General features: G+C 43.3%; 2 protein-coding genes and 1 long non-coding RNA gene across 11 annotated transcripts; 2 read left to right on the forward strand and 1 right to left on the reverse strand.

Moving 5' to 3' along the window:
- Positions 1–676: 676 nt before the first annotated feature.
- smim14 (small integral membrane protein 14) lies at positions 677–19,335 on the reverse strand. Of its 8 annotated transcripts, none has more exons than XM_029745742.1 (6): positions 15,518–15,619; positions 15,307–15,421; positions 11,252–11,335; positions 4,229–4,277; positions 3,909–4,070; positions 677–728 (listed from the first exon to the last, which is right to left on the reverse strand). In XM_029745742.1, the coding sequence occupies exons 3-6, from the start codon at positions 11,324–11,326 to the stop codon at positions 721–723; spliced, it is 294 nt and encodes a 97-aa protein (XP_029601602.1). In that variant the 5' UTR covers positions 11,327–11,335; positions 15,307–15,421; positions 15,518–15,619; the 3' UTR covers positions 677–720. The 8 variants fall into 8 exon arrangements, with proteins under 8 accessions (XP_029601602.1, XP_029601599.1, XP_029601600.1 ...); XM_029745739.1 differs by having other exon boundaries at positions 3,913–4,070; positions 15,518–15,616; XM_029745737.1 differs by lacking the exon at positions 677–728 and adding an exon at positions 3,805–3,820 and having other exon boundaries at positions 3,865–4,070; positions 15,518–15,620.
- LOC115185222 (uncharacterized) lies at positions 2,364–2,874 on the forward strand. Its single transcript, XR_003874919.1, has 3 exons — positions 2,364–2,391; positions 2,756–2,802; positions 2,849–2,874. It is a non-coding gene; the product is annotated as an uncharacterized LOC115185222 (long non-coding RNA).
- ube2kb (ubiquitin-conjugating enzyme E2Kb (UBC1 homolog, yeast)) lies at positions 17,502–24,811 on the forward strand. Of its 2 annotated transcripts, none has more exons than XM_029745732.1 (7): positions 17,502–17,719; positions 19,158–19,251; positions 19,376–19,434; positions 19,897–19,979; positions 20,087–20,192; positions 21,547–21,675; positions 23,596–24,811. In XM_029745732.1, the coding sequence occupies exons 1-7, from the start codon at positions 17,657–17,659 to the stop codon at positions 23,668–23,670; spliced, it is 609 nt and encodes a 202-aa protein (XP_029601592.1). In that variant the 5' UTR covers positions 17,502–17,656; the 3' UTR covers positions 23,671–24,811. The 2 variants fall into 2 exon arrangements, with proteins under 2 accessions (XP_029601592.1, XP_029601593.1); XM_029745733.1 differs by having other exon boundaries at positions 17,505–17,719; positions 20,087–20,186.
- Positions 24,812–26,554: the final 1,743 nt, after the last annotated feature.

Here is a 26,554-nt window from a genome sequence, read left to right on the forward strand (position 1 = left end):
CTATATTGTATTTACTTTGCCACCATGGCCTATTTATTGCCTTTACCTCCCTTATCTCACCTCATTTGCTCACATTGTATATAGACTTATTCTTCTACTGTAGTATTGACTGTATGTTTGTTTTACTCCATGTGTAACTCTGTGTTGTTGTATGTTGTCAAACTGCTTTTGCTTTATCTTGGCCAGGTCGCAGTTGTAAATGAGAACTTGTTCTCAACTTGCCTACCTGGTTAAATAAAGGACTTGTTCTCAACTATCCAACCTGGTTAAATAAAGGACTTGTTCTCAACTATCCAACCTGGTTAAATAAAGGTGAAATAAAATAAAAATAAATGTGGGTACGCAGACCCTGTGGATCCCGCCCCCCTCATCCCTGGCCTATATAGTGCACTACCTCCATAGGGCTCTGGTCTAAAGTAGTGCACTACCTCCATAGGACTCTGGTCTAAAGTAGTGCACTACCCCCACAGGACTCTGGTCAAAAGTAGTGCACTACCCCCATAGGGCTCTGGTCAAAAGTAGTGCACTACCCCCATAGGGCTCTGGTCAAAAGTAGTGCACTATACAGGAAATACATGTTGATGTACAGGGGTCAGAGGTCGCAGTAAGCTGTTGGGTTTCCGGGTACCAACGTAAAACGGCAGAACGGCTGGTGGTTCTATCCGGTTCCGTTCCGTTTGGTTCTGTTGCTAGTCCACCGGGGGAGATGGGGGCTCCTGGTCACGACTCTGTTAAAACACAACACCGGAGGAACAACGGTAAACAAACAAACAAATACATAAAACAATATCAAAACCATCCCTTCATCCACCCTCCTCTCCTCCATCCACCCTCCTCTTCTCCATCCACCCTCCTCCCCTCCATCCACCCTCCTCTTCTCCATCCACCCTCCCCTCCATCCACCCTCCGCTTCTCCATCCACCCTCCTCCCCTCCTCTCCCTCCATCCACCCCTCCTCTCCTCCATCCACCCTCCTCTCCTCCACCCTTCCCTCCTCCTCTCCACCTCCTCCTCCCTCCATACCTACACTGTGAGGTCCAGTAGGTTCTCTCCTCCTCCCTCCATACCTACACTGTGAGGTCCAGTAGGTTCCCTCCTCCTCCCTCCATACCTACACTGTGAGGTCCAGTAGGTTCTCTCCTCCTCCCTCCATACCTACACTGTGAGGTCCAGTAGGTTCTCTCCTCCTCCCTCCATACCTACACTGTGAGGTCCAGTAGGTTCTCTCCTCCTCCTCCCTCCATACCTACACTGTGAGGTCCAGTAGGTTCTCTCCTCCTCCCTCCATACCTACACTGTGAGGTCCAGTAGGTTCTCTCCTCCTCCCTCCATACCTACACTGTGAGGTCCAGTAGGTTCTCTCCTCCTCCCTCCATACCTACACTGTGAGGTCCAGTAGGTTACCTCCTCCTCCCTCCATACCTACACTGTGAGGTCCAGTAGGTTCTCTCCTCCTCCTCCCGCCATACCTACACTGTGAGGTCCAGTAGGTTCTCTCCTCCTCTCCCTCCATACCTACACTGTGAGGTCCAGTAGGTTTCTCTCCTCCTCCCTCCATACCTACACGTGAGGTCCCAGTAGGTTCCCTCCTCCCCCCTCCATACCTACACTGTGAGGTCCAGTAGGTTCTCTTCCTCCTCCTCCCTCCATACCTACACTGTGAGGTCCAGTAGGTTCTCTCCTCCTCCCTCCATACCTACACTGTGAGGTCCCGTAGGTTCTCTCCCCCTCCCTCCAGACCTACACTGTGAGGTCCAGTAGGTGTCTCTCCTCCTCCCTTCATACCTACACTGTGAGGTCCAGTAGGTTCTCTCCTCCTCCTCCCTCCATACCTACACTGTGAGGTCCAGAGGTTCTCTCCTCCTCCTCCCATCCATACCTACACGGTGAGGTCCAGTAGGTTCTTCCTCCTCCCCCTCCATACCTACACTGTGAGGTCCAGTAGGTTCTCTCTCCTCCTCCCTCCATACCTACACTGTGAGGTCCAGTAGGTTCTCTCCTCCTCCTCCCTCCATACCTACACTGTGAGGTCCAGTAGGTTCTCCCTCCTCCTCCCTCCATACCTACACTGTGAGGTCCAGTAGGTTCTCTCCTCCTCCCTCCATACCTACACTGTGAGGTCCAGTAGGTTCCATCTCCTCCTCCCCTCCATACCTACACTGTGAGGTCCAGTAGGTTCTCTCCTCCTCTCCCTCCATACCTACACTGTGAGGTCCAGTAGGTTCTCTCTCCTCCTCCCTCCATACCTACACTGTGAGGTCCAGTAGGTTCTCTCCCTCCTCCCTCCATACCTACACTGTGAGGCCAGTAGGTTCTCCTCCTCCTCCCTCCATACCTACACTGTGAGGTCCAGTAGGTTCTCTCCTCCTCCCTCCATACCTACACTGTGAGGTCCAGTAGGTTTCTCTCCTCCTCCCTCCATACCTACACTGTGAGGTCCAGTAGGTTCCTCTCCTCCCTCCCTCCATACCTACACTGTGATGTCCAGTAGGTTCCTCCTCCTCCCCTCCAGACCTACACTGTGAGGTCCAGTAGGTTCTCTCCTCGCCTCCCTCCATACCTACACTGTGAGGTCCCAGTAGGTTCTCCTCCTCCTCCCTCCATACCTACACTGTGAGGGTCCAGTAGGTTCTCTCCTCCTCCCTCATACCTACACTGGTGAGGTCCATAGGTTCTCTCCTCCTCCCTCCATACCTACACTGTGAGGTCCAGTAGGTTCCTCTCCTCCCTCACCCTCCATGACCTACACTGTGAGGTCCAGTAGGTTCCCTCCTCCTCCTCCCTCCATACCTACACTGTGAGGTCCAGTCGGTTCTCCTCCTCCTCCCCTCCATACCTACACTGTGAGGTCCAGTAGGTTCTCTCCTCCTCCCTCCATACCTACACTGTGAGGTCCAGTAGGTTCTCTCCTCCTCCCTCCATACCTACACTGTGAGGTCCAGTAGGTTCTCTCCTCCTCCCTCCATACCTACACTGTGAGGTCCAGTAGGTTCTCTCCTCCTCCCTCCATACCTACACTGTGAGGTCCAGTAGGTTCTCTCCTCCTCCCTCCATACCTACACTGTGAGGTCCAGTAGGTTCTCTCCTCCTCCTCCCTCCATACCTACACTGTGAGGTCCAGTAGGTTCTCCTCCTCCTCCCTCCATACCTACACTGTGAGGTCCAGTAGGTTCCCTCCTCCTCCCTCCATACCTACACTGTGAGGTCCAGTAGGTTCTCTCCTCCTCCTCCCTCCATACCTACACTGTGAGGTCCAGTAGGTTCTCTCCTCCTCCCTCCATACCTACACTGTGAGGTCCAGTAGGTTCTCTCCTCCTCCCTCCATACCTACACTGTGAGGTCCAGTAGGTTCTCTCCTCCTCCCTCCATACCTACACTGTGAGGTCCAGTAGGTTCTCTCCTCCTCCCTCCATACCTACACTGTGAGGTCCAGTAGGTTCTCTCCTCCTCCCTCCATACCTACACTGTGAGGTCCAGTAGGTTCTCTCCTCCTCCCTCCATACCTACACTGTGAGGTCCAGTAGGTTCCCTCCTCCTCCTCCCTCCATACCTACACTGTGAGGTCCAGTAGGTTCCCTCCTCCTCCCTCCATACCTACACTGTGAGGTCCAGTAGGTTCTCTCCTCTTCCCTCCATACCTACACTGTGAGGTCCAGTAGGTTCTCTCCTCCTCCCTCCATACCTACACTGTGAGGTCCAGTAGGTTCTCTCCTCCTCCCTCCATACCTACACGGTGAGGTCCAGTAGGTTCTCTCCTCCTCCTCCCTCCATACCTACACTGTGAGGTCCAGTAGGTTCTCTCCTCCTCCTCCCTCCATACCTACACTGTGAGGTCCAGTAGGTTCTCTCCTCCTCCCTCCATACCTACACTGTGAGGTCCAGTAGGTTCTCTCCTCCTCCCTCCATACCTACACTGTGAGGTCCAGTAGGTTTTCCGGCAGGCGGTGCTGTGGATCCTCTGAGGCTGTTGGGTCTGAGGAGGAAGAGCAGCAGAACCAGAACCATCCAGCCCATCAGAACCATGGGGACAGTCAGGTCTCCACCTCCTACTGAGCCACTGGGTCCTGGTACTGGAGAGACACAGAGACAGTCACACTAATAACCACTTGGCTGGATGGTGTATCAACACCAGAAAAAAGACAAAGTGTGTATCTCCACTGAAAGTGTTGTTTAGACCAGCACTAGGCTTATTGTGGGTCAGTGTGTGGTGATATAAAAGCATACATACTGTCCTGAGGGCACTCTGTGTCTGTACAGTAGGACTGAGACTGACGTAGCTGGAGGACAAGAACACAGGAGGATAGAGAGAGAGAGAACATGAGTTTACAGATCATGTTGGTTATGTCCTTATTAGACCAGACAGAGAGACAAGCAGAGAGACAGGCAGACAGAGAGGCAGACAGAGAGACAAGCAGAGAGACAGGCAGACAGAGAGGCAGACAGAGAGACAAGCAGAGAGACAGGCAGACAGAGAGGCAGACAGGCAGACAGAGAGACAAGCAGAGAGACAAGCAGAGAGACAGGCAGACAGACCTTGTGGTTTTCAATGAATCATTCAATTCCTATGAGATAGTGGAAGTTGTCTGGCAGCTTTCGCCCTCTTCAAGGAACACAAAACTAGAACTCTGGGATGCTTGACCTTCTAGGCAGAGTTGCAAAGATAAAGCCACATCTCAGACTGGCCAATAAAAATAAAAGATTAAGATGGGCAAAAGAACACAGACACCGGACAGAGGAACTCTGCCTAGAAGGCCAGCATCCCGGAGTCGCCTCTTCACTGTTGACGTTGAGACTGGTGGTTTGTGGGTAATATTTAATGAAGCTGCCAGTTGAGGACTTGTGAGGCGTCTGTTTCTCAAACTAGACACTCTAATGTACTTGTCCTCTTGCTGAGTTGTGCACCGGGGCCTCCCACTCCTCTTTCTATTCTGGTTAGACCAGTTTGTGCTGTTCTGTGAAGGGAGTAGTACACAGCGTTGTATGATATCTTAAGTTTATTGGTAAGTTCTCACATGGAATAGCCTTCATTTCTCAGAACAAGAATAGACTGACGAGTTTCAGAAGAAAGTTATTTGTTTCTGGCCATTTTGAGCCTGTAATCGAACCCACAAATGCTGATGCTCCAGATACTCAACTAGTCTAAAGAAGGCCAGTTTTATTGCTTCTTTAATCAGAACAACAGTTTTCAGCTGTGCTAACATAATTGCAAAAGGGTTTTCTAATGATCAATTAGCCTTTTAAAATGATAAACTTGGATTAGCTAACACAACGTGCCAATGGAACACAGGAGTGATGGTTGCTGATAATGGGCCTCTGTACTCCTATGTAGATATTCCATTAAAAAATCAGCCGTTTCCAGCTACAATAGTCATTTACAACATTAACAATGTCTACACTGTATTTCTGATCATTTTGATGTTATTTTAATGGGACAAACAATTTGCTTTTCTTTCAAAAACAAGGACATTTCTAAGTGACTCCCAAACTTTTGAACATGTAGTGTATATATACTATATAACTCAACTCAGGTCTGTATCTATATGTACTATATAACATAGGTCTGTATCTATATATATTATAACATAGGTCTGTATCTATATATACTATATAACATAGGCCTGTATCTATATATACTATATAACATAGGTCTGTATCTATATAACATAGGTCTGTATCTATATAACATAGGTCTGTATCTATATATACTATATAACATAGGTCTGTATCTATATGTACTATATAACATAGGTCTGTATCTATATATACTATAACATAGGTCTCTATCTATATATACTATATAACATAGGTCTGTATCTATATGTACTATATAACATAGGTCTGTATCTATATATACTATATAACATAGGTCTGTATCTATATATACTATATAACATAGGTCTGTATCTATATAACATAGGTCTGTATCTATATATACTATAACATAGGTCTCTATCTATATATACTATATAACATAGGTCTGTATCTATATATACTATATAACATAGGTCTGTATCTATATATACTATATAACATAGGTCTGTATCTATATATACTATATAACATAGGTCTGTATCTATATGTACTATATAACATAGGTCTGTATCTATATATACTATATAACAGGTCTGTATCTATATATACTATATAACATAGGTCTGTATCTATATATACTATATAACATAGGTCTGTATCTATATATACTATATAACATAGGTCTGTATCTATATAACATAGGTCTGTATCTATATATACTATATAACATAGGTCTGTATCTATATGTACTATATAACATAGGTCTGCATCTATATAACATAGGTCTATATCTATAATATAACATAGGTCTGTATCTATATATACTATATAACATAGGTCTGTATCTATATATACTATATAACATAGGTCTGTATCTATATGTACTATATAACATAGGTCTGTATCTATATATACTATATAACATAGGTCTGTATCTATATATACTATATAACATAGGTCTGTATCTATATAACATAGGTCTGTATCTATATATACTATATAACATAGGTCTGTATCTATATAACATAGGTCTGTATCTATATGTACTATATAACATAGGTCTGTATCTATATATACTATATAACATAGGTCTGTATCTATATGTACTATATAACATAGGTCTGTATCTATATATACTATATAACATAGGTCTGTATCTATATGTGCAATATTACATAGGTCTGTATCTATATATACTATATAACATAGGTCTGTATCTATATGTACTATATAACATAGGTCTCTATCTATATGTACTATATAACATAGGTCTGTATCTATATAACATAGGTCTGTATCTATATATACTATATAACATAGGTCTGTATCTATATAACATAGGTCTGTATCTATATATACTATATAACATAGGTCTGTATCTATATGTACGATATAACATAGGTCTGTATCTATATATACTATATAACATAGGTCTGTATCTATATATACTATATAACATAGGTCTGTATCTATATATACTATATAACATAGGTCTGTATCTATTTAACATAGGTCTGTATCTATATGTACTATATAACATAGGTCTGTATCTATATGTACTATATAACATATGTCTGTATCTATATATACTATATAACATTGGTCTGTATCTATATATACTATATAACATAGGTCTGTATCTATATATACTATATAACATAGGTCTGTATCTATATAACATAGGTCTGTATCTATATATACTATATAACATAGGTCTGTATCTATATAACATAGGTCTGTATCTATATATACACTATATAACATAGGTATGTATCTATATATACTATATAACATAGGTCTGTATCTATATACACTATATAACATAGGTTTGTATCTATATGTACTATATAACATAGGTCTGTATCTATATGTACTATATAACATAGGTCTGTATCTATATATACTATATAACATAGGTCTGTATCTATATGTACTATATAACATAGGTCTGTATCTATATAACATAGGTCTATATCTATATATACTATATAACATAGGTCTGTATCTATATGTACTATATAACATAGGTCTGTATCTATATATACTATATAACATAGGTCTGTATCTATATATACTATATAACATAGGTCTGTATCTATTTAACATAGGTCTGTATCTATATATACTATATAACATAGGTCTGTATCTATATATACTATATAATATAGGTCTGTATCTATATAACATAGGTCTGTATCTATATAACATAGGTCTGTATCTATATATACTATATAACATAGGTCTGTATCTATATGTACTATATAACATAGATATGTATCTATATATACTATATAACATAGGTCTGTATCTATATATACTATATAACATAGGTCTGTATCTATATGTACTATATAACATAGGTCTGTATCTATATAACATAGGTCTGTATCTATATAACATAGGTCTGTATCTATATATACTATATAACATAGGTCTGTATCTATATGTACTATATAACATAGGTCTGTATCTATATAACATAGGTCTGTATCTATATATACTATATAACATAGGTCTGTATCTATATATACTATATAACATAGGTCTGTATCTATATATACTATATAACATAGGTCTGTATCTATATATACTATATATACTATATAACATAGGTCTGTATCTATATATACTATATAACATAGGTCTGTATCTATATGTACTATATAACATAGGTCTGTATCTATATATACTATATAACATAGGTCTGTATCTATATATACACTATATAACATAGGTTTGTATCTATATGTACTGTATAACATAGGTCTGTATCTATATGTACTATATAACATAGGTCTGTATCTATATATACTATATAACATAGGTCTGTATCTATATGTACTATATAACATAGGTCTGTATCTATATGTACTATATAACATAGGTCTGTATCTATATATACTATATAACATAGGTCTGTATCTATATATACTATATAACATAGGTCTGTATCTATATATACTATATAACATAGGTCTGTATCTATATAACATAGGTCTGTATCTATATATACTATATAACATAGGTCTGTATCTATATAACATAGGTCTGTATCTATATGTACTATATAACATAGGTCTGTATCTATATAACATAGGTCTGTATCTATATATACTATATAACATAGGTCTGTATCTATATATACACTATATAACATAGGTTTGTATCTATATGTACTGTATAACATAGGTCTGTATCTATATGTACTATATAACATAGGTCTGTATCTATATATACTATATAACATAGGTCTGTATCTATATATACTATATAACATAGGTCTGTATCTATATATACACTATATAACATAGGTTTGTATCTATATGTACTATATAACATAGGTCTGTATCTATATATACTATATAACATAGGTCTGTATCTATATAACATAGGTCTGTATCTATATATACTATATAACATAGGTCTGTATCTATATGTACTATATAACATAGGTATGTATCTATATAACATAGGTCTGTATCTATATATACTATATAACATAGGTCTGTATCTATATGTACTATATAACATAGGTCTGTATCTATATGTACTATATAACATAGGTCTGTATCTATATATACTATATAACATAGGTCTGTATCTATATAACATATGTCTGTATCTATATATACTATATAACATAGGTCTGTATCTATATGTACTATATAACATAGGTCTGTATCTATATATACTATATAACATAGGTCTGTATCTATATAACATAGGTCTGTATCTATATATACTATATAACATAGGTCTGTATCTATATATACTATATAACATAGGTCTGTATCTATATATACTATATAACATAGGTCTGTATCTATATATACACTATATAACATAGGTTTGTATCTATATGTACTATATAACATAGGTCTGTATCTATATATACTATATAACATAGGTCTGTATCTATATATACTATATAACATAGGTCTGTATCTATATAACATAGGTCTGTATCTATATATACTATATAACATAGGTCTGTATCTATATGTACTATATAACATAGGTCTGTACCTATATGTACTATATAACATAGGTCTGTATCTATATATACTATATAACATAGGTCTGTATCTATATATACTATATAACATAGGTCTGTATCTATATATACTATATAACATAGGTCTGTATCTATATATACTATATAACATAGGTCTGTATCTATATAACATATGTCTGTATCTATATATACTATATAACATAGGTCTGTATCTATATAACATAGGTCTGAAACTATATACACTATATAACATAGGTCTGTATCTATATGTACTATATAACATAGGTCTGTATCTATATATACTATATAACATAGGTCTGTATCTATATGTACTATATAACATAGGTCTCTATCTATATGTACTATATAACATAGGTCTCTATCTATTGGACATCTCCCAGGAAGTAAAGGACTAAGCTGTGGTTAAGGTCCCGCTCTGTCTGTAGGCAAATGAGGAAACTCTCGTGGTTGTGCTGGACCAATGACAGCTGGCCACATAGACACACCTGTACACAGGGACCAATGAGATGGCCTGGCTGACTAGAGCACATTCTAAAAAAAAAAAGATTTACAACCCCGCCTCTCAGCATTCTATTGTTGCAACGTTCTAATCACTACCTTGAAGCAGAGAGAGAGAGAGAGAGAGAGAGAGAGACAGAGAGAGAGAGCGAGAGAGCGAGAGAGCGAGAGAGAGAGCGAGATATAAGAGAGAGAGAGATATGAGAGAGAGAGAGATATGAGAGAGAGAGAGATATGAGAGAGAGAGAGATATGAGAGAGAGAGACATCTGTGCACGCAACCGTCTGTGTGTCTGTCAGTCCTCAAGACAAACACAGAGAGACAGACAGCAGGATCCAGGATATGCTGCTGGCTCAGAGCCTCCACAGTCCCACACACTTTTCTCCTCCCTCCTTCTCTCTCTACTTCTCTCCCTGTGTCTCTCCTTCTCTCCCTGTCTCTCTCTCTCTCTCTCTCTCTACTTCTCTCCCTGTCTCTCTCTCTCTCTCTCTCTACTTCTCTCCCTGTGTCTCTCTCCTTTTTCTATTCTTCTACTTTGAGCTCTCTCTCTCAATTCAATTCAATTCAAGGGCTTTATTGTCATGGGAAACATATGTTTACATCGCCGAAGTAAGTGAAGTAGATAATAAACAAAAGTGAAATAAACAATAAAATGAACAGTAAACATTTACACTCTCACAAGTTCCAAAAAGAATAAAGACATTTCAAATGTCATATTATGTCTATATACAGTGTTGTAACGATGTGCAAATCTCTCCCTCTCTCAAATGTAAAAACACTGGATTGGTAGAGGCATGGGCTAACTAGGAGTTTCCAGTCATGTTATTTCTAATGTATTAAGGGAGGTGAACAAGTGCACCCCTCCCCATCAGGGTCAGGGTAAGCAAGCAGTCACGCTGTACACTGCCGTCACTCTTAGTAAGATTGAGTGTTATTTTCGATTAAGGCAGCCCCGCCGCACCTCTCTGATTCAGAGGGGTTTGGTTAAATACAGAAGACACATTTCAGTTGAATTCATTCAGGTGTATAACTGACTAGGTGTCCGTCTCTCCTCAAGTTAGTAACATATTACAACTCAAAACAGAAGTACTTTCACCACAAACATGAAGACATCTTGGACTGATACACAAATGGAATCTCTCTCCACCATCACAAACACACACACACACACACACACACTCTTACCAGGTTGATGAGTCGTCTCATGGCTTTCTCCTGGGGGCAGATGCACTCACAGGGGTCAAAGCCTCCCTCCGCCATTACGATCACCTGACAGAACACACACACACCTGGGATGAGAACACACACACACACACATACTATAACATATCAAAACAAACTGCTTGTTAAAGTACCAGTATTCCCAGGCTGCTTCACTCTGCCGATACCAACTGGGTCTGAATGAATCACCACAGTCCCCAGAGAGGAGACATTGTTGACATTCCAAATAGCACCGCCCCCCCTGTTACCAATTTAATGCACTAGTTTTGACCAGGCCCACTATTGCTACCTGTGCCATAAATGCCCGGACCTCTTGGCAGATGCAGTAGCTCAGAGAGGCTACAGATAAAAGTCACTTTAAATGTTTACTTGGATGTTGTGTAACTTATTTACACCGTCACTGACGTGGTTCTCATTCATTTGGCCAAATAACAAGCAATGAGGAAATGGTTTACAGTTAAACAAAGCACATCCTGGTCAGTACATAGTTACCTAGCTAGTTAGGTAATCATTGCCACCCTAGAAGCAAAGCAGAGACACATCTAATGAGTAGTGGCCATGTAGTGGCGAGGTAGAAATGTGAAATTACACAAAGTCTCTGGTGTGAGACAAAACGCAAAATGTTAGACGCTTAGCCTGTTAGCAAATGTTAGACGCTTAGCCGGGTAGCAAATGTTAGACGCTTAGCCGGGTAGCAAATGTTAGACGCTTAGCCTGTTAGCAAATGTTAGACGCTTAGCCTGTTAGCAAATGTTAGACGCTTAGCCTGTTAGCAAATGTTAGACGCTTAACCTGTTAGCAAATGTTAGACGCTTAGCCGGGTAGCAAATGTTAGACGCTTAGCCTGTTAGCAAATGTTAGACGCTTAGCCTGTTAGCAAATGTTAGCCGCTTAGCCTGTTAGCAAATGTTAGACGCTTAGCTTGTTAGCAAATGTTAAACGCTTAGCCTGTTAGCAAATGTTAGATGCTTAGCAAATGTTAGATGCTTAGCCTGTTAGTAAATGTTAAACGCTTAGCCTGTTAGCAAATGTTAGATGCTTAGCAAATGTTAGATGCTTAGCCTGTTAGTAAATGTTAAACGCTTAGCCTGTTAGCAAATGTTAGATGCTTAGCCTGTTTGCAAATGTTAGATGCTTAGCCTGTTTGCAAATGTTAGATGCTTAGCCTGTTTGCAAATGTTAGATGCTTAGCCTGTTAGCCAATGTTAGACGCTTAGCCTGTTAGCCAATGTTAGACGCTTAGCCTGTTAGCCAATGTTAGACGCTTAGCCTGTTAGCAAATGTTAGATGCTTAGCAAATGTTAGATGCTTAGCCTGTTAGCAAATGTTAGATGCTTAGCCTGTTAGCAAATGTTAGACGCTTAGCCTGTTAGCAAATGTTAGATGCTTAGCCTGTTAGCAAATGTTAGACGCTTAGCCTGTTAGCCAATGTTAGACGCTTAGCCTGTTAGCAAATGTTAGATGCTTAGCAAATGTTAGATGCTTAGCCTGTTAGCAAATGTTAGATGCTTAGCCTGTTAGCCAATGTTAGACGCTTAGCCTGTTAGCATATGTTAGATGCTTAGCCTGTTAGCAAATGTTAGATGCTTAGCCTGTTAGCCAATGTTAGACGCTTAGCCTGTTAGCCAATGTTAGACGCTTAGCCTGTTAGCAAATGTTAGACGCTTAGCCTGTTAGCAAATGTTAGACGCTTAGCCTGTTAGCAAATGTTAGACGCTTAGCATGTTAGCAAATGTTAGACGCTTAGCCTGTTGGCAAATGTTAGACGCTTAGCCTGTTAGCCAATGTTAGACTAATGTTAGACGCTTAGCCTGTTAGCCAATGTTAGACGCTTAGCCTGTTAGCCAATGTTAGACGCTTAGCCTGTTAGCCAATGTTAGACGCTTAGCCTGTTAGCCAATGTTAGACGCTTAGCCTGTTAGCCAATGTTAGACGCTTAGCCTGTTAGCTAACTTCACTGAAGCCCTCATGCTTTTCGGTTCCATTACATAAGAGTCATTGGACAAAAGCGTGTTCTGTAGGGGGGAGTTTTGTTAAGAGACTCTCGGTCTGAACTTTAACAGGCATCGCTTGCTCTACGGTTTTGAAAGCATAAAGGACCTTATCTTTCATATCGGCTAGAAATAATAATAATTTAAAAACAAAAGGTTACATTGATAGACACTTGTATAGGGTTATAGTTCCCACACTGTCGTATTTCCATGTTACAGAGCTTGTTCACAGAAAGCAGACAGAGTAGGCGACCTGTACTAATGAATGATCTGTCTCTCTGAACACCTGTGGGTCAACTGAAGACAGACGACACAACACGTCACTCAGAAATACTGCTTTGTAATGTTGCATTGGTGAAATGATTACGATGTGAAAGTTAAAAAAGGGATTTATGTTTCTAGAACCGTAGCGCAATAGAAAATGGATTCATGTCTAGATGGGAGTATTTAGCTGGTTTTTGGCTTCAGGAGCCAAATCCCCCTTTTAAAAGAACATTTAAGAAGTAAAGTTAGGACTCCTCAGCTCAATATCAGACTAACTGTAACTAGTTAACAGCTCGTCTCTGGACCTGCATGTCCACGGCTGATAAAGTCCTCATGTCTTGTATTACTGAACAATAATAAATAAGGAAACAAACTATTGTCCTGTAGACATATTTCATTAAGGAGTGAAAAAAGCAGAACGGGCTAAAATAACAAATAACGTGACCGGTATATGCAGTTAAATGGTTAGATGTCGTTATGTATTTCAAAACGTTTAACTTTAATGTAGCTGTAAGCTAAGTGTTTATCTACTGGTTCATGCAGTACTAACACATAGTAAAGATAACATTAGTAGGATATAGTTTGTTAACTTTAATGTAGCTGTAAGCTAAGTGTTTATCTACTGGTTCATGCAGTACTAACACATAGTAAAGATAACATTAGTAGGATATAGTTTGTTAACTTTAATGTAGCTGTAAGCTAAGTGTTTATCTACTGGTTCATGCAGTACTAACACATAGTAAAGATAACATTAGTAGGATATAGTTTGTTAACTTTAATGTAGCTGTAAGCTAAGTGTTTATCTACTGGTTCATGCAGTACTAACACATAGTAAAGATAACATTAGTAGGATATAGTTTGTTAACTTTAATGTAGCTGTAAGCTAAGTGTTTATCTACTGGTTCATGCAGTACTAACACATAGTAAAGATAACATTAGTAGGATATAGTTTGTTAACTTTAATGTAGCTGTAAGCTAAGTGTTTATCTACTGGTTCATGCAGTACTAACACATAGTAAAGATAACATTAGTAGGATATAGTTTGTTAACTTTAATGTAGCTGTAAGCTAAGTGTTTATCTACTGGTTCATGCAGTACTAACACATAGTAAAGATAACATTAGTAGGATATAGTTTGTTAACTTTAATGTAGCTGTAAGCTAAGTGTTTATCTACTGGTTCATGCAGTACTAACACATAGTAAAGATAACATTAGTAGGATATAGTTTGTTAACTTTAATGTAGCTGTAAGCTAAGTGTTTATCTACTGGTTCATGCAGTACTAACACATAGTAAAGATAACATTAGTAGGATATAGTCGGCTAGCGAGAGTGCAAACTTATTTTGTAACTATACATTCATAAAGTATTTGCTTATAAGTTGGCTGATAATTAAATTGAAACCAGTAGTATGAATGCAAAAACAAAAAAAAGTTTAATTTGAAGTGAAGTCGTTTCTGTTGGGAGTTTACATGACATAAACAGGGAATAGACTGGCTGGTCAGGTCCTCCATATTACATCACACACCGCAATGTTATTTTCCGGCTTCACTTCGGTTCTCTGATCACTTTTATGTAATAACTCGAAAAAAATAGAGGTATAACTTTGCATTGGAGCTTTTGATGCATATTTCTAATCCAAATCCATTCGTTACGTGTGGTTGCGTTTATGCCACCTACCCTGCAGATTCAGTAGTTTTACCCAGCCCTGCCAGTACATTTGCGTTCTGCTGTATTATTGAAGGAACAGAAGAGACGACACTTACCTGAACACTGATCCACACACAGCTTCAGAGTCCAGGGAATGTATTGCTCTTGTTGTTATCGTTCCCGGCGGTAGACACGGTATCAGAAAGCCACCGCTGGACAAACTCATATCATCTGTACAGTACAACATTTCCTGGGGCTCATTCATTATGCCAATTCTGTTGCAAAACGTTTCTGAAACGGAGACAAACGAAACGGGAGGGGACCTACCGGAATCTGTCCAATAGAAACGGTCGTTTTTTAGTTAGAAAACGGAGAACTAATGATAAGACCCGGAGCTCTGCCTGTCTGTGTTTTGATACAGTACGAGACAGCCACGTCACGGACATCACGCGAGATTATCCGAGGAGACCGAGAACTCGCGTTTTTTTTGGTCGTCACTAGTTACCACAGCCATAAAGTCCTACATCGCGACTTTTTCTACAATTTCTCTTCTTCAAATTGTATTTTAAATCTTAACCACACTGCTAATCTTATGCATAACCTTAAATAGCATTTTGGTATCATTTTAAAAAAATTCTTTTTTTCTTTACAATATATCCAATTTTGACTTTGTGGCTGTGGTAACGTGAAAACCTTAGGGTTTTTTTTCCATCTAGAGCGTTTCAACTGTCTCAGGCTTCCGATTGGTTTATATATCCAGCGGGATATCATTTCAGCCAATCAAAGTCAGGAGCGAGTTAAGACGCGATGACTTACGGAAAGTAAACAAACCATACAGGACCAATCAATCACCCAGTGACAGATGGGAGTATATTATGAAGGATGACAGTACATGTTAGGTGTACAACGAAATCAATATCTGCTGATTAACTCCGTTGTGTGTCATCTCTTTCCCCCAAATTCCTCAGAAAAGTCTGTTCATGTGACTTCATGTTCAAGTGAATGATTTGAAGAAAAAAAAAATCTTTATTTTCCTGAATAGAGTCCGTGTTGACGGAAAAGGACAGATATGTTTGGAATAATGTGTCCCATAGAGGCCCATCCCTGTTCAGCAGATCATAACAACAGGGAGGATGCTGGAGATGTCATCTCCATGGTGATTTTACCATCCACCATGGTCAATCTATTATACAGACAGACAGACAGACAGACAGACAGACAGACAGAGAGACAGACAGACAGACAGACAGACAGGCGGACAGACAGACAGACACACAGAGAGACAGACAGGCAGGCAGACAGACAGGCGGACAGACAGACAGACAGGCGGACAGAGAGACAGACAGGCGGACAGAGAGACAGACAGGCAGGCGGACAGACAGGCGGACAGACAGACAGACAGACACACAGACAGACACACAGAGAGACAGACAGACACACAGAGAGACAGACAGGCGGACAGGCAGGCAGACAGACAGGCGGACAGACAGGCAGACAGGCGGACAGACACACAGAGAGACGGACAGGCAGGCAGACAGACAGGCGGACAGACAGGCGGACAGAGAGACAGACAGGCGGACAGACAGACAGGCAGACAGACAGACAGGCGGACAGACACACAGACAGACACACAGAGAGACAGACAGGTGGACAGACAGACAGGCGGACAGACAGACAGGCGGACAGACAGACAGGCGGACAGACACACAGAGAGACAGACAGGTGGACAGACAGGTGGACAGACAGACAGGTGGACAGACAGACAGACAAAGGAATACACAGACAGACACACAGACAGACACACAGACAGACAGAGGAATACACAGGAATACAGACAGACAGAATTAGTGACAATGTACTGTGTGTGTCAGAGAGAGAATTTCCTGAACTGTGTGCGGCTACAATTTATCAATTGTGTTTTGACACGGGCCCAATATTACCTTCTTAGTCATATTAATGTTACATATGAATAGTGTTATTATTTACAGTTACATATGAGAAAGTTATGTATTCACACCATCCCGTCATATCACATGACTCTAAACAGAGGAAAACTGCAGTGATTGACAACAACAAAAACAAAAAAACTTTCCTCTTTCTAGCTATTTCCACAAAACCAACCTTTCACAGACTAAACATTTTCTAGTAACGTTTAGTTCTCTGTGGCAAAACTGTGTTCGTGTTTCCAGACTCCACGGCACGCATTTTCAAGAAAGGAGTGCTGTGTTTTTGAAGAGGGAAAGAAAGAAAGAAAGATAGAGAGACACAGAGAGAGAGAGAGAGAGAGACAGAGAGACAGAGAGAGAGAGAGACAGAGAGAGAGAGAGACAGAGAGACAGAGAGACAGAGAGAGAGAGACAGAGAGACTAACAGAAGATATCCACACAGCAACAGGAGTGGACGGAGGCCCGACCCAGTCACCCAGGTGTAACATCCCGCTACAGGAAGGAGGGAGACGGCAGAGCCATGGCGAATATAGCGGTCCAAAGGATCAAACGGGAGTTCAAAGAAGTTCTGAAAAGCGAAGAGGTTTGCTAAATATCCGTATTGTTATTTACGGTCACTTATAGCAAATCGTTATGCTTTTAAAATAAAATAAGGTTAAATTAAAATTGTGGTTGTTTATTTTTGCAAGTTGTCATGTAAGGAAATGTCAGCTAGTTAGTCTGCGTTTCTGATGCAGCAAACAAACAAACAGAAGCGAGGCCCTTTTCAAGGGGAAGTTTATCGGTGATTGTGCGACATCATGCCCGCTACGAAGTAAAAATATGTCGGCGAAACAGATCAGGAAATATCGCGGATGTTAACAAACGGACACAGGCCTCTGGACAGATAGCAAAACAAAAGCCCTTTAACGCCAAATGTCGATCCCAAATAGTTGTCAAGATGGTAAAAAATAGTTGTTATTGTTTTTTAACCCTCTTCCCATGTGTGTTGACGTTTTTGTAGCTGTTGTTAGCTAACTACCTGACTTGTGTTGCTAGGTAGCTAATACAGGGTAGCTAGCTTGTTAGCTAGCCTGCTAGTTTTGACAGCTGCATAGGTTAACCCCTCTTACTATGTAATAAGCTAGTGTCTTTGCTATGAAGACATTTAGGAAGTTTTGGACCCTGTAGCTAGCTAGCTAGACTGTTGTCAGTTCTTATATAGCACATCATGAGAGACGTTAGCTGTCTAGCTTGCTAAATGAAAACGTGGATCTCCCATGTCCTATTTCAATAAGAAGAAGGGAAGCACTGGGACAGACAGTGGACTACTGCTATAACTGTGTTTAGAAGGGAAGCACTGGGACAGACAGTGGACTACTGCTATAACTGTGTTTATGGTGTCTGATGGACGGACTGTCAATGGATAAGGGTCCTACGGGACCACACTCTCTACCCCTCTCTACCTTCATCCCTCCCTCTACCTCCCTCTACCACTCTCTACCTCCCACTCTCTACCTCCCTCCCTCTACCTCCCTCTACCTCCCTCTACCACTCTCTACCTCCCTCCCTCTTCATCCCTCTACCACTCTCTACCTCCCTCTCTCTCTCTCTTCATCCCTCTCTCTTCATCCCTCTCTCTCTTCATCCCTCTACCTCTCTCTTCATCCCTCTTCCTCGCTCTTCCTCTCTCTTCATCCCTCTTCATCCCTCTCTCTCTTCATCCTTCTCCCCCTCTCTCTTCATCCCTCTTCATCCTCTCTCTTCATCCCTCTCCCTTCATCCTTCATCCCTCTCTCTTCATCCTTCCTCCCTCTCCCTTCATCATTCATCCCTCTTCCTCTCCCTCTCTCTTCATCCCTCCCTCTCTCTTCATCCCTCTCTCTTCATCCTTCATCCCTCCCTCTCTCTTCATCCTTCATCCCTCCCTCTCTCTTCATCCCTCTCCCTCTCTCTTCATCCCTCTCTCTTCATCCTTCATCCCTCTCCCTTCATCCCTCTCTTCCCATCCCTCTCTCTTCATCCCTCTCTTTCTCTGACAGACGAGTAAAAACCAGATCAAGGTGGATCTGGTAGATGAAAACTTCACAGAGCTGCGAGGAGAGATCGCAGGACCACCGGACACGCCGTACGAAGGTGACACACACACACACACCATCCATCTGCTCACTCACACACACACACACACACACACACACACACACACACACACACACACACACACCTATACAGATCATATCTGTTTTTTCCCCTTTCTAAGGTGGCAGATTTCAACTGGAAATCAAAATCCCAGAAACGTATCCCTTTAACCCTCCCAAGGTAAGAAACACATCCCTTTAACAGTCACAAGGTAAGAAACACATCCCTTTAACCCTCCCAAGGTAAGAGACACATCCCTTTAACAGTCCCAAGGTAAGAAACACATCCCTTTAACCCTCCCAAGGTAAGAAACACATCCCTTTAACAGTCCCAAGGTAAGAAACACATCCCTTTAACCCTCCCAAGGTAAGATACACATCCCTTTAACAGTCCCAAGGTATGCAGGGCATTCTGACAACTCACATGGCCTTTTCCACCAGAGAACCTTTATACCTGAAACAGAAGGGCGAAGACTGTACTACATCACTATGATGGTACACTACTATCTAGTGTTTAACACCCCTCTCTCTCTGTCTCTGTCCCTCTGTCTCTCTCTTTGTCCCTCTCTCTGTCTCTCTCTGTGTCCCTCTCTCTGTCTCCCTCTCTCTGTCTCCCTCTCTCTCTGTCTCTCTCTCCCCCCAGGTGAGGTTCATCACTAAGATCTGGCATCCCAACATCAGCTCAGTAACAGGCGCCATCTGTCTTGACATCCTCAAAGACCAGTGGTGAGTCACACGTAGTTACGCGCCTCCTCTCTCTCTCTCCCTCCAACTCCTCCTCTCTCTCTCCGTCCAACTCCTCCTCTCTATAACCCCGTACCTCCGTCCCCCAGGGCAGCAGCGATGACTCTGAGGACGGTACTGTTGTCCCTCCAGGCTCTTCTGGCCGCAGCTGAACCGGACGACCCCCAGGATGCAGTAGTGGCCAATCAGGTACCGGTGTGTGTTTTATCTGTCTTGGTGTTTCTCCTTCACATCGTTCTGTAAATGGGTTTCTTCCTCCTTCACGTCGTTCTGTAAATGGGTTTCTTCCTCCTTCACGTCGTTCTGTAAATGGGTTTCTTCCTCCTTCACGTCGTTCTGTAAATGGGTTTCTTCCTCCTTCACGTCGTTCTGTAAATGGGTTTCTTCCTCCTTCACGTCGTTCTGTAAATGGGTTTCTTCCTCCTTCACGTCGTTCTGTAAATGGGTTTCTTCCTCCTTCACGTCGTTCTGTAAATGGGTTTCTTCCTCCTTCCCGTCGTTCTGTAAATGGGTTTCTTCCTCCTTCACGTCGTTCTGTAAATGGGTTTCTTCCTCCTTCACGTCGTTCTGTAAATGGGTTTCTTCCTCCTTCACGTCGTTCTGTAAATGGGTTTCTTCCTCCTTCACGTCGTTCTGTAAATGGGTTTCTTCCTCCTTCACGTTGTTCTGTAAATGGGTTTCTTCCTCCTTCACGTCGTTCTGTAAATTGGTTTCTTCCTCCTTCACGTCGTTCTGTAAATGGGTTTCTTCCTCCTTCACGTCGTTCTGTAAATGGGTTTCTTCCTCCTTCACGTCGTTCTGTAAATGGGTTTCTTCCTCCTTCACGTCGTTCTGTAATGGGTTTCTTCCTCCTTCACGTCGTTCTGTAAATGGGTTTCTTCCTCCTTCACGTCGTTCTGTAAATGGGTTTCTTCCTCCTTCACGTCGTTCTGTAAATGGGTTTCTTCCTCCTTCACGTCGTTCTGTAAATGGGTTTCTTCCTCCTCCACGTCGTTCTGTAAATGGGTTTCTTCCTCCTTCACGTCGTTCTGTAAATGGGTTTCTTCCCTATTCACGTCGTTCTGTAAATGGGTTTCTTCCCTATTCACGTTGTTCTGTAAATGGGTTTCTTCCCTATTCACGTTGTTCTGTAAATGGGTTTCTTCCCTATTCACGTCGTTCTGTAAATGGGTTTCTTCCTCCTTCACGTCGTTCTGTAAATGGGTTTCTTCCTCCTTCACGTCGTTCTGTAAATGGGTTTCTTCCTCCTTCACGTCGTTCTGTAAATGGGTTTCTTCCTCCTTCACGTCGTTCTGTAAATGGGTTTCTTCCTCCTTCACGTCGTTCTGTAAATGGGTTTCTTCCTCCTTCACGTCGTTCTGTAAATGGGTTTCTTCCTCCTTCACGTCGTTCTGTAAATGGGTTTCTTCCTCCTTCACGTCGTTCTGTAAATGGGTTTCTTCCTCCTTCACGTCGTTCTGTAAATGGGTTTCTTCCTCCTTCACGTCGTTCTGTAAATGGGTTTCTTCCTCCTTCACGTCGTTCTGTAAATGGGTTTCTTCCTCCCCAGTATAAGCAGAACCCAGACATGTTTACGCAGACAGCCAGGTTATGGGGCCATTACTACGGTGGAGCACCTGTACCCGGTCCAGAATACACACGGAAGATAGACAAACTCACTGCCATGGGCTTCGAAAAGGTAGGCAGACAGCTCTCTCTCTCTCTCCTGACAGAATGATGTGTGGTGTCTATCTCTCTCTCTCTCCTGACAGAATGCTGTGTGGTGTCTAACTCTCTCTCTCTCTCTCCTGACAGAATGCTGTGTGGTGTCTAACTCTCTCTCTCTCTCTCTCCTGACAGAATGCTGTGTGGTGTCTCTCTCTCTCTCTCTCTCTCCTGACAGAATGCTGTGTGGTGTCTAACTCTCTCTCTCTCTCTCTCTCTCCTGACAGAATGCTGTGTGGTGTCTCTCTCTCTCTTTCTCTCCTGACAGAATGCTGTGTGGTGTTTAACTCTCTCTCTCCTGACAGAATGCTGTGTGGTGTCTAACTCTCTCTCTCTCTCCTGACAGAATGCTGTGTGGTGTCTAACTCTCTCTCTCTCTCTCTCTCCTGACAGAATGCTGTGTGGTGTCTAACTCTCTCTCTCTCCTGACAGAATGCTGTGTGGTGTCTAACTCTCTCTCTCTCTCCTGACAGAATGCTGTGTGGTGTCTAACTCTCTCTCTCCTGACAGAATGCTGTGTGGTGTCTAACTCTCTCTCTCTCTCCTGACAGAATGCTGTGTGGTGTCTCTCTCTCTCTCTCTCCTGACAGAATGCTGTGTGGTGTCTAACTCTCTCTCTCTCCTGACAGAATGCTGTGTGGTGTCTAACTCTCTCTCTCTTTCTCTCCTGACAGAATGCTGTGTGGTGTCTAACTCTCTCTCTCTTTCTCTCCTGACAGAATGCTGTGTGGTGTTTAACTCTCTCTCTCCTGACAGAATGCTGTGTGGTGTTTAACTCTCTCTCTCCTGACAGAATGCCGTGTGGTGTCTAACTCTCTCTCTCTCCTGACAGAATGCTGTGTGGTGTCTAACTCTCTCTCTCTCTCTCCTGACAGAATGCTGTGTGGTGTCTAACTCTCTCTCTCCTGACAGAATGCTGTGTGGTGTCTAACTCTCGCTCTCCTGACAGAATGCTGTGTGGTGTCTAACTCTCTCTCTCTCTCCTGACAGAATGCTGTGTGGTGTCTAACTCTCTCTCTCTCTCCTGACAGAATGCTGTGTGGTGTCTAACTCTCTCTCTCTCTCTCCTGACAGAATGCTGTGTGGTGTCTAACTCTCTCTCTCTCTCTCCTTACAGAATGCTGTGTGGTGTCTAACTCTCTCTCTCCTGACAGAATGCTGTGTGGTGTCTAACTCTCTCTCTCTCTCCTGACAGAATGCTGTGTGGTGTCTATCTCTCTCTCTCTCCTGACAGAATGCTGTGTGGTGTCTAACTCTCTCTCTCTCTCTCCTGACAGAATGCTGTGTGGTGTCTAACTCTCTCTCTCTCCTCCTGACAGAATGCTGTGTGGTGGTCTAAAACTCTCTCTCTCCTGACAGAATGCTGTGTGGTTTTTTGTTCTATCTCTCTCTCCTGACAGAATGCTGTGTGGTGTCTAACTCTCTCTCTCTCTCTCCTGACAGAATGCTGTGTGGTGTCTAACTCTCTCTCTCTCTCTCTCCTGACAGAATGCTGTGTGGTGTCTAACTCTCTCTCTCTCCTGACAGAATGCTGCGTGGTGTCTAACTCTCTCTCTCTCTCCTGACAGAATGCTGTGTGGTGTCTAACTCTCTCTCTCTCTCTCTCCTGACAGAATGCTGTGTGGTGTCTAACTCTCTCTCTCTCCTGACAGAATGCTGTGTGGTGTCTAACTCTCTCTCTCTCCTGACAGAATGCTGTGTGGTGTCTAACTCTCTCTCTCTCTCCTGACAGAATGCTGTGTGGTGTCTAACTCTCTCTCTCTCCTGACAGAATGCTGTGTGGTGTCTAACTCTCTCTCTCTCTCCTGACAGAATGCTGTGTGGTGTCTAACTCTCTCTCTCTCCTGACAGAATGCTGTGTGGTGTCTAACTCTCTCTCTCTCTCTCCTGACAGAATGCTGTAATCGCTGCCTTGTCCTCTAAATCCTGGGACGTGGAGACGGCGACAGAACAACTCCTTAGCAACTGAGACCCCTCATCTCCCTTCTCCTATTGGTGCCCTCCGATGCCTTCTAACCACAGCCCAAACTGAGCCTTCGCTGGGCTGACGTCATAGAGTTTCACCCCTTCCCTCCCAAGTCACTTCCTGGTAACCTTTCAACTCTTCCTCGGCCTTCAAAACATCCTTTTTTTGTTGGTTCTTCCCCTTGATGAACTCTTACTTTCCGCCTTTTAAGAAGGCCAACATTAAAGCGCTGTTAACCTGGCGGAGGTTACTGGCTGAGAGAGACAGGAGGACACGCAACGCCGGACAAGGAAGGAACTGTACAAATACTTTATTCTTCCTGGATATTGTAAATAAAACAAAATAACAACAATAAAAAAAAACGTAAACTGTGTTTCAGTTTTAACTCACGACTAGAAGGAAAGAAATTGCCTAGTTAACTATTTTGATTGGCCGACTAGGAAGTTAGTCTGAATGTCCCGATTGGCTCGTTGAAGCGACTTATGCGCTCGATTGGCCCAGTCTGCTCCTGCTCCCTCCCCCCTCCTCTTTCCCAGACGAATCCTGTGTCCAGTCTCTTTCTCGACGAGGAAGACACCGCTTTATCAGCAGAACAAACCAACGACCCACTGGATCTATATTTTATCAAATAAAATTTTTAAAAAAGGACCCAAAAAAATAAATAATAATGACTTCTTCCTTCTTTTCGCTGTCTTCCTGTTCCACTTCAGTATCGCACGATGTTGACGGAGAAGAACTGCACGACAGATTAGGGACCACTACCCTCTTCATAAGGCTCTGGTCAAAAGTAGTGCACTATATAGGAGATAGGCTGCCATTTTGTTTTTTGTTTTTTGTTGAAACGCAGTCGGGAGCTTTCAGTTTGGATTTGTTTTCTGAAGGAAACAGCAGCCGTCAGACCTGGGTTCAGATGCTATTTGAAGTCTTTCGTCTGCCTTTCTGAGAGCCAGATGGGAAGGGGGGGGTTACAGTATTTTAACTGGCCCGTGAAGCCAGGCAAACTCAATCAAGCACAGATAAAGGGTTTGAAATGATATCGAGTTGGGTATTTGTGGCCGGCGAACAATCGCATGATGATTATTTATTGTGAGACTGTCAAACGTTACTTTTATTATAAAAAAATAAACTACCTGAAAAATCTAAATGTTTTTTGTTTTTGTCGTCTTCATTTGTTTAATACATTTACACCCTTTAAGGAACATTCATCAATTTCTAAAAATGTTTTGTCTCACCGCTGGACTACCTCCTGGGGGTCTAGGCTACCTGCTGGGGGTCTGGGCTACCTCCTGGGGGTCTGGGCTACCTGCTGGGGGTCTGGGCTACCTGCTGGGGGTCTGGGCTACCTCCTGGGGGTCTAGGCTACCTGCTGGGGGTCTGGGCTACCTGCTGGGGGTCTGGGCTACCTCCTGGGGGTCTAGGCTACCTGCTGGGGGTCTGGGCTACCTCCTGGGGGTCTGGGCTACCTGCTGGGGGTCTGGGCTACCTGCTGGGGGTCTGGGCTACCTGCTGGGGGTCTAGGCTACCTGCTGGGGGTCTGGGCTACCTCCTGGGGGTCTAGGCTACCTGCTGGGGGTCTGGGCTACCTCCTGGGGGTCTAGGCTACCTGCTGGGGGTCTGGGCTACCTGCTGGGGGTCTGGGCTACCTGCTGGGGGTCTGGGCTACCTGCTGGGGGTCTGGGCTACCTGCTGTCCACCTCCTGGGGGTCTGGGCTACCTCCTGGGGGTCTAGGCTACCTGCTGGGGGTCTGGGCTACCTGCTGGGGGTCTGGGCTACCTCCTGGGGGTCTAGGCTACCTGCTGGGGGTCTGGGCTACCTCCTGGGGGTCTGGGCTACCTGCTGGGGGTCTGGGCTACCTGCTGGGGGTCTGGGCTACCTGCTGGGGGTCTAGGCTACCTGCTGGGGGTCTGGGCTACCTCCTGGGGGTCTAGGCTACCTGCTGGGGGTCTGGGCTACCTCCTGGGGGTCTAGGCTACCTGCTGGGGGTCTGGGCTACCTGCTGGGGGTCTGGGCTACCTGCTGGGGGTCTGGGCTACCTGCTGGGGGTCTGGGCTACCTGCTGTCCACCTCCTGGGGGTCTGGGCTACCTCCTGGGGGTCTGGGCTACCTGCCGTCCACCTCCTGTAGTAACCTCCTGGGGGTCTAGGCCGTCTACTTCCTGTAGTAACCTCCTGGGGGTCTAGGCCGTCTACCTCCTGTAGTAACCTCCTGGGGGTCTAGGCCGTCTACCTCCTGTAGTAACCTCCTGGGGGTCTAGGCTACCTGCTGTCCACTTCCTGTAGTAACCTGGGGGTCCAGGCTACCTGCTGTCCACCTCCTGTAGTAACCTCCTGGGGGTCTAGGCTACCTACCTCCTGTAGTAACCTCCTGGGGGTCTAGGCTACCTGCTGTCTACCTCCTGTAGTTCTCTCCTGGGGGTCTAGGCTACCTACCTCCTGTAGTAACCTCCTGGGGGTCTAGGCTACCTGCTGTCCACCTCCTGTAGTAACCTGGGGGTCTAGGCCGTCCACCTCCTGTAGTAACCTCCTGGGGGTCTAGGCTACCTGCTGTCTACCTCCTGTAGTAACCTCCTGGGGGTCTAGGCTACCTGCTGTCCACCTCCTGTAGTAACCTGGGGGTCTAGGCCGTCCACCTCCTGTAGTAACCTCCTGGGGGTCTAGGCATGAATTGATGAGCAAACAGGAAGTATTGTAGAATGTAAAGTGGAATGTGTTTTGGTCTGAAGAAACACAGCATGGCTTTACATCTAAAAAGGGATTTATTTTCTGCATCAAAAATTAAAAATGCCCACGTGAAAAACCATCCTGAAACATCTACAACAAAAAACAAAATGTCTGGAATCATTATCAAGGCAGAATGAAAAAACGCTTTCTGACTAAAATATAGAAA

The sequence above is a fragment of the Salmo trutta genome, unplaced genomic scaffold (assembly GCF_901001165.1).
Source record: "Salmo trutta unplaced genomic scaffold, fSalTru1.1, whole genome shotgun sequence".
Lineage (NCBI taxonomy): Eukaryota > Metazoa > Chordata > Actinopteri > Salmoniformes > Salmonidae > Salmo > Salmo trutta.

Bases quoted from the DNA above. Each gene is read 5' to 3' on its own strand.
- ube2kb (XM_029745732.1), top strand. From the start codon at position 17,657: ATGGCGAATATAGCGGTCCAAAGGATCAAACGGGAGTTCAAAGAAGTT. The intron at 20,193-21,546 runs GTGTGTGTTTTA...CTTCCTCCCCAG, and splicing joins TAGTGGCCAATCAGGTACCG to TATAAGCAGAACCCAGACAT. The intron at 21,676-23,595 runs GTAGGCAGACAG...CTCTCCTGACAG, and splicing joins CTGCCATGGGCTTCGAAAAG to AATGCTGTAATCGCTGCCTT.
- smim14 (XM_029745737.1), bottom strand. From the start codon at position 11,326: ATGGCGGAGGGAGGCTTTGACCCCTGTGAGTGCATCTGCCCCCAGGAG. The intron at 4,278-11,251 runs GTAAGAGTGTGT...CTTGTCCTCCAG, and splicing joins TGAGACGACTCATCAACCTG to CTACGTCAGTCTCAGTCCTA. The intron at 4,071-4,228 runs GTATGTATGCTT...GTGTCTCTCCAG, and splicing joins CACAGAGTGCCCTCAGGACA to TACCAGGACCCAGTGGCTCA.